The 7,933-nt window shown below is 38.6% G+C and overlaps 2 protein-coding genes across 2 annotated transcripts; both read right to left on the minus strand.

The window, feature by feature from the left end:
- LOC110271047 lies at positions 650-3,536 on the minus strand. Its single transcript, XM_021121140.1, has 2 exons — positions 2,391-3,536; positions 650-1,287 (listed from the first exon to the last, which is right to left on the minus strand). The coding sequence occupies exons 1-2, from the start codon at positions 2,605-2,607 to the stop codon at positions 902-904; spliced, it is 603 nt and encodes a 200-aa protein (XP_020976799.1). The 5' UTR covers positions 2,608-3,536; the 3' UTR covers positions 650-901.
- On the minus strand, positions 4,257-6,380 carry LOC107637765 (uncharacterized protein At1g66480). The gene is made up of 2 exons (XM_016341098.2): positions 5,460-6,380; positions 4,257-4,601 (listed from the first exon to the last, which is right to left on the minus strand). The coding sequence occupies exons 1-2, from the start codon at positions 6,129-6,131 to the stop codon at positions 4,539-4,541; spliced, it is 735 nt and encodes a 244-aa protein (XP_016196584.1). The 5' UTR covers positions 6,132-6,380; the 3' UTR covers positions 4,257-4,538.

A 7,933-nucleotide genomic window follows, 5' to 3' on the forward strand; every position in this document is an offset into this window, starting at 1 on the left:
AAACGGAGGTTTTAACGAGGTCCAACCATCAATTAAATTCCATCAAAGCTATTTTCCTAAAACATGGAATAAACACACGGCCAAAACTGGGGGACCGATCACCCCCAGGCCCTAGATACGGATATCCACAAAAATTTGACCTTACGACGGTCTGCTAACCCAAACAAAGGGTATAAAGAAAGAACGGCTTAAAACGGAATATACAAAAAGGCCCAAACGGCCCAAGCAACGTAAACTGAACTTCAAGTCTCGATCACACGGCCACACGGCCAAAATCCATAAAAACATAAAAACGAACTTCAAGTCACGATTACACGGCCACACGGCCAAAATCCATAAAAACAAATCAAAGCAAAGTTCATAATTACAACTACTCAAGGTCGACAATCTCGTCATCACGAACAGTCTTGAAAGCTCCCATCACAGACACGTCCGCACCAGGCACCAACACCAAAGCTTGAGCTCTCATTGTCTCCTCGGTAGCAGCAACAACTTCCTTCACATCGGCAAGCAACACAGCTTTTTCCTCTTTCAAAACCACGACCTCCGCCTTTAAACCATCCACCTCACCCTTCAGCGTACCAACATCAGCCAAGAGCACGGCTGCCCGGGACTCGACATCCGAAGCCTTCCTCCGTTCTTCCCCAAGCTCTTCCCCAAGCTGAGACAAAAGAGAAGTCTCAACCTCGGAAAGGCGAAGGATCTCGGCACCAGACTCCTCAGAAGATTTCACTGCCCGCTCCCTCGCCGACTCGGCATCAGCAAGCAACCCCTTCAACCTCGCCACCTCGGCCTGTGATTGACGAAACTTCTTATCCAGAAGGCCTACCTGAGCCATCACAGGCTCGGCCTTCCGAACAATCACAGTGGAGTGGAAGAGAGAACGATAGAGGGACTTAGCCTAGAAAGTCACATCACACTCACGAAAGAAATCCTCCGTGCCCGGCATTAGGTACTCATCAATGAAAGCAGGAGCGTCAAAACGGCGATCCACCACGGACGGGACCGCACCATCCCCCTCCACCATATTCTCACTATCAACGTCCTCCGACCGCTTCCGCTTTCGGGAAGCACCCTCCGGCGATAGCACAACCACATCATCATCAGCCTCCACACCCCGACCCGACCCGTCGGTACCACCTTCGGTCAACACAAGATCCTCAGCAACGACTCTTGTATCATCAGTAGGTCGTGAGTTCGGAGTGGAGGAAGTACCGCCAGAAGAAGTCCCCTGAGACAATTGAGCCTTCAACCGTGCAAGAGTTGTCAAACCTCCAGCTATCTCAACTACAAAATAATTAAAAGAAGAAGAAAGCATAAGTACTAAACTTGGAACCAAAAAAAAAAATCACACACCGACATAGGCCCGACAAGCAACCGGGTCCCCCATCACATCCCTGGGATTCAGAGGACGCTCCTCAAAAAACTGCCATGAAACGAGAGCAACATCCCGATCTTCCGCAGTCAAAAAATCCTGCGTCACCCGGGTAAGAACGGACGGCCCCGCCCCAAAATTCCAATATGTGGGGAACCGCCTCCCACCCTCCAAAGTCAACCAGAACGGATGATGCCCCGCCGCAGGACGAACCTTGAAATATCCACTCTTAAACCCATGGAAAGAATCTTCATATAGGCCGAAAACCCGACGATGAGGCTGAGCCCTAAAAGACATATACCCCTTCTTGTACTTCCCCTCCTTGGTAGGAAGGGTGCACAAGAAGAGGAAAAGGAACACATTCACAGACACCAGAAGCTCCAAAAACTCGCAAACAAGCTCAAAGGTCCGGATCGCCGCCCAACTGTTCGGATGAAGCTGGGACGGCGCCACAGAACATCGGCTCAACAATTGTTGAATGAAAGGGGAAAAGGGCAGCCGTACGCCAAGACGGGTAAACATTACCTCATACACCCACAGCCAATCCGAAACGGTCGGCGAGTCCAAATTAGTGTAACAAACTCTCTCGTCAACCCCTGGGACGGAAAACTCATAATGACGCTCGGCGTCACCACCCCCGCAAACGGCTCCTTCATCACGAAGCCATTGGAGGTCCGCCTCCGTCATCCGCGACGGCGTCCCCCACACATCACTAGTCACCCAGGAGTATAGGGCAGGGACACCCCCCGCTGGCATCACCGGAGCCCTCACACCCTCGGACCTTCGACGCGCCATACCTAAAACATCGATGAGCACCACCAATCAGCCCAAACTACATGGAAGAAAATGAAAAGGGGGAACTACAAAGAATACCACTAACCCACTCCGGTGCTCATCCCTCCTATGAAACCCACCACCCAAAAAAGGAAAGACAACCCCAATCCACTAACACAGAAATACAAAGCAAACAGGAACAAAATGACAACAAAACAAGTAAAGAAAGAAGAAGACTAACCTGACAATGCGGAGCGAAACCCAAAAATATCCTTGGGAGGCAGGAAGACAAGAGCACAACCAAAAGCACAACCAGGAACGCAGAACAGCGCCAGAACAGAGGGAAAGTACTCTTGTACACTTAGAATCAGAAAAAGCAACAAGAGAAAGGAAAATGGGAACCAAAACGGTTTTAAACCCCGAAAGGGAAAAGACAAAAATACCCAAGGAATAAGCATGACACAGAAGGGCAAAAACGGAAATGTATCCCCTGCAATAAATGCTCCTTCGGGAAACCAAAAAACACGCCTCGAATAATTAAACGGGCACAAGGAAACAAAAGGATCGCACCAAACGAACAGTGCGGAAAACGAACCGAGCCCCAAAACACAAAAACCATCACCGAGGCACCGAGGAAACGACCAAGACCGTACCTCCCAGCAACAAAGACCGACCTCGATCGTCCTTCCGCTGCGGGGGCAACTATTATGGATCCAACCCACGGATCCTAATAACCCCGGAACCGAAAAGCAAACGACTATCCGAAAAAGAACCAAAGACCTAGCTCGCGGTCAAAACCACATCTCCCAGTGAGAAACCGACTTTGCTCGCTCTCCCGCTGCGGGGGCAACTGTTACGGATCCACGGATCCATGACCCGGGATCAAACCCAAACCCGGTTATCCGGGTCTAACCCGCCCCGCTCTTCTAGAAGGCCCGAAGCCGGCCCTCTGGAACTCCTAACCGACTTTCAAAACGTCTCCCTTATCTTAGTCAGATAAGATAAGATAAGATGTCCATCATCACCTATAAATAGAGGATCCAAATCCCTCCAGGTATTCATTCATTCCTCACACCTTATACCTCTCAGATCCATTTTGACTTGAGCGTCGGAGTGTCTTTGCAGGTACCTCCCCCCATTGCTCTAGTCAAGCGATCCGGCATCTGCCTCGACCCGCAGATTCCCGATCCATCTCTCAACCCGTACTAGAGACCTCTTGTACAATTACCATATAAGCCTCGAGGAGAATCCAATCCAAAAAATTAGTCTATTATAAATGAGACTCATAAAAACACATTTCTAACTAGAAATTTACCGTGTTAGTGATATTCTTTCCCGTTTTTTGTGACTTATATAACCAACATTAAAAAAAACAAATTGCATTCTTGTTATGCATTATCATCTTAGCAAGAAGGAAAAAGATCTTTTAAAGTGATAATGTTAGTAAAATAATAAAGTAATATTTTAATCACTTTTAAATTTATAATATTTATTATTGGTGAGTTTTACTATTTTAATTCAAAAATAATTAATAATGTATTTTTCTCTTTAAAATGACAATATAATTTTAGAGGAGTTCGTTCTGAATTGAGTAATATTCACATGCAGATTCATACGATACATAAGATACATAGATCCTTTTATGGTATCATTAAAAAGAAAAGAAAAGCGAGACCTACAAACATGTTATTTATCTCTTTTCGTTCTGTATCTTTTCATTCTTTGAATCTGTATCCGAACATCTCCTTTGTGTACTACTTATAGTGGTTAGATTCTTTCTATCTATCACTCTATGTCGAATCCTTGAAACACCAAAAAGTATACATTATAATTATGCTAGGTAATCAATAACTTTTTTGAACAACATGAAAAATCACTAATTAAATTAAAACACACTATACTTCTAAATTATCCACCTAAATCTTAATATTATAATACCTATCCGCACACCTAGTAAAATGAACATCCGATATATTCATTGTTCACATTGTTTAATATTTTCATTGTCTACCTATAATTTTTCTATAATTTAATATCAATAATTCAATATGAAATTTTTTTATACTACTAGTGCAGAGAAATTAATTAAACAAGAAGCAAAAGAAAATGTAAGAAAAGCTTAACCATCATCATATGGTTCAAAATATTCAGAATGTGCTATATATGTTACATAAACAAGGTGTAAATCCCCTGTACCATTCTAAGAGTTATGCTATTTATACGACAGACATAAGTATACCATAATAACAAAGGGAAGCAAAAATTAATCAGATTTGCAACAATCTGCTATAGTATAAATAACATGACTCTTATTAATAACATGACAAAGGCTAAGTGTATGGATTTATGGCTAATGTATATATATATGATCCTTTTTTGTGTTTCATTACTATGATGCAACAGCTATTTGAATCCCTCCTTCGCTAATTGGCATAAAACTCACCTTCCTCTTCTGCAAAGTTTTAAAGTCAAGTGCAAATAACTTATGTTAGTTAGTTACAATTATTGTGAGATCAGAGATACAGTTAATTTAATAAGTATTAATTATAATTAAGTAATTACTGTGCATGATTACAATTATTATGTGCTGCAATATTTTGTATGCTAAACCAACAATCGTTAGAGGACAAAGCATTAAACATTTCAAATCTCAGTGGTGATGTTGGATCGGACAAGGAAACATAATTTCACATGATAATGAATGAATATGAATATGCATACACTCCTTCACCACGTAATCTCTTATCCAAACTATACAAATTAAAGACAGATCATATCAAGAAACACACACACATTAATTCTGCATAGACTCGCATATTATCCAATAATTTTAAACTATCAACTATTTAACATAAAGTTAATTGTAGATGAGTTTTTTTATCTATTAATTAATCCCTAAACTTATTTTAATTGAAACATTTGGTGAGAAAAAAAAAACCTACTTCTCACATATTTCATCATTAGAAAAAGGAAAAAAGAAGAAAAAGATCATCGGCCCACCGATTTTACAAAGAAACAAAAATAATAAGGAATATTTGCACAGAATTTTTATATATATATAAATTAGAAAGCTATAAAATAACTATCAATATCAAAAAGAAGAAATATGACACCAAGTGATTTAGACTATTTTAGTGCAATACTTTTTTCCCCAGCAAATCCCAATTAAAAGAGATTATACTTGATGCTTGAACAAAACAAAATTAAACAATCTAAGATAGATTCAATAAATAACTAATAAAATCAACTAAAAAACATGACAAAAATTGAAACAACCCATGATATATGATGATCATGAAAAAAAACATACCTGACGAGATGCCTTCATGCCACTTTTCCTTTGAACTTGTTGATCCAACAACTCCATCATTTTCTTACCATTGTTATTATTCTCCTCAATTATCTCGCCACTACTATTATTACTGCCACTACTACTACCACCACCATAACTCTCTCTTCCACCATTTTTATACAAACTCATAATCTTCTCAGCGGCTTCAGCCTCATCCTTACAACCTTGAATCAACTTCTCCACCTCAGCCCTTGGAACCCTCATCTTAACCCTAACCCCACCACCATTCTTATTACTACCGTTACTACTACCATCACTATCGTTACCAATGTTCTTGTCCTTTTGTTTAAGGATTGAGAGGTCGGAAGCCGACCTCCGAGTTAGCATGAGGCTCTCAAGTCTGTCCTTGGCGCTCATATTAATGGCCGACCGAACCCTTCTGGGTTGGGTGGTAGAGTTCTTGGTGGGAAGCTCTACAAGAAAATAAAGCCTCCCTGGTACTAAATCCTTGTTCGGCTCCAAGGGTTTGGCCCTTGTGCCGTAGTGCTTCACGTTCTCCGATTCAAGAAGGACAAGGCCAGGGTGGTTCTTAAGGACTTCCCCAGCTTTCACCGGAGTCTTTAACTTAAATGTCTCACCGTCGATCTTCATCACCTTCGTCGTCTTCTTCATGCCAAAAGCGTTACCCATGTTTAATTAACTAACTAAATTTTGTTATTCTTTTGTTTTGTGAGAGAACTCGAAAGTGAGACACTAAGCCTCACGCCCAACAGATCTTTGATTTAAAAGGTTGATAATTAAAATTAAAATTGAAAAACTATGTTTTCGGTAACTAGTAATCCTCACAAGTCACAAACCACCAAAGATCTAATTAGGTTGTGGAGCTCACATGTGAAATTGTGGGCACCAAAGATCTTATAGATGCGAATTCTGGGTCGTTGGTCAATAAAAGAATGCAAGCTTGTATTGTATTGACATGTTATGTTATGTAAATAAATAAATAATTAAGGTACGAAACTGAAAAAAACATTGAAGTACGTAAACTTTCTCTTTGTTTTTAATTATTATTAAGCATAACTATAAGGAAGCATTTAATAGTTAGACTTAGACAAGTCATAAAACAGAGGAATAACAGGTAGAGATAGCACAAAAATTCCTGTTGTTTGAAATTTTGGCAGAGTGGGAGACATTATTCTTGTAATTTTTACAGCTATTTTCTCTCCTAATAAATGGATTTTTTGGGATTTAAATTTGGGTCATTATCTTTAAAAGGACTACACTGCTTACTGCTCAATAGTCTAACAATTTGTTGATTTCTTACACTTATTTTTTTCCTATTTCATAGAATAGAGTATAATACTTAAATCAATTAGGAAAAATATAGGTAACCAATAATATTTTTGGATAATGTGTAAATAATGTGAATTAATAGGGTTAAAAGAGTAAATTAATCTTAAATTTAATTAGTAGCATTAAATTAGGATGTAATGTATTTTTATTTGATTGGTGGTTGTTTATGTTGTTCAAGATAGTCATTCTTTACCTAACACTCCCCAATCAATTATATCCATCTCACATTAAAGAGAATAAATAAACTTTATTTAAAAGAACATCGTTTTGATTTTTTTTTCTAAATTGACTTAATTTTTCATCTTTCTAGAAGAAGTATGAATATGATTGAGTAATTAAACCGTATAACTTAAAAAAAGTAAACAATTACTTTGTCCTTTTGGGACGTATTAAAAATGAATTCATCTGAAGCAAAAGCTCTGATAAACCAATTTAGATTAATATTATTTTAGATAAGAAATACAAAAAAGAATTGTGTAACTAGAAGGTGTTTGGTTTCAGGGTATCTTCAACGGTAATCGCGGCGTGCATTCAAAGACTATGAATTTCAAGGCTATGACAATGTATGTGCATGTGACATTAGGAGATTTGTTTTGACTTTGGTTTAATTTGTTGGTATATACTATATATACTATTTATGCTGAGTAAGCAATCCATTTGAATATTTGATACCCTTTTTTTGTGGTGTATTCTTTGAGCACCATTGAAAAGTAAATTCTGTTCAAATGAAACGTTGTTATACATAATTAATAATGGATAAAACATTGTTTTAGTTTTTAATATTTTGGTTTGTTGAGTTTAGAAAATTAAACTATAATTAAGATGATTAAATATTATTAGATTAATATTAAATTGTGTGTGATTACTTTTGTTTAGTGTGCAGAAAATAAAATGAATTAAAACTTTCAAAAAGCAAATGTTCGAGCCCAAATGCACACACAATGGTCCAAAGATATATAATTACTATCACCACAAATTCTTTTTGGCTAAAACAAAAAAAAAGTCTCTAGCCAAATAAAAAAAAAGAAAGAAAGTGGCCCATATCCAAGCAAAAGCCCATGCGATGATCCATAACCAAAACTCACTCCCCTTAACTTGAATTTCATTTTATTTGAATTCATTCCCTTCACATCCATCGAAAC

This window comes from Arachis ipaensis, chromosome B04 (assembly GCF_000816755.2).
Source record: "Arachis ipaensis cultivar K30076 chromosome B04, Araip1.1, whole genome shotgun sequence".
NCBI classification, from domain to species: Eukaryota; Viridiplantae; Streptophyta; class Magnoliopsida; order Fabales; family Fabaceae; genus Arachis; species Arachis ipaensis.

Coding starts and splice junctions, on each gene's coding strand:
- LOC107637765 (XM_016341098.2), bottom strand. CDS start 6,131: ATGGGTAACGCTTTTGGCATGAAGAAGACGACGAAGGTGATGAAGATC. Junction 4,602..5,459: donor GCATGAAGGCATCTCGTCAG/GTATGTTTTTTT, acceptor AAAACTTTGCAG/AAGAGGAAGGTGAGTTTTAT.
- LOC110271047 (XM_021121140.1), bottom strand. CDS start 2,607: ATGCTTATTCCTTGGGTATTTTTGTCTTTTCCCTTTCGGGGTTTAAAA. Junction 1,288..2,390: donor GTTTCGCTCCGCATTGTCAG/GTTAGTCTTCTT, acceptor ATTATTTTGTAG/TTGAGATAGCTGGAGGTTTG.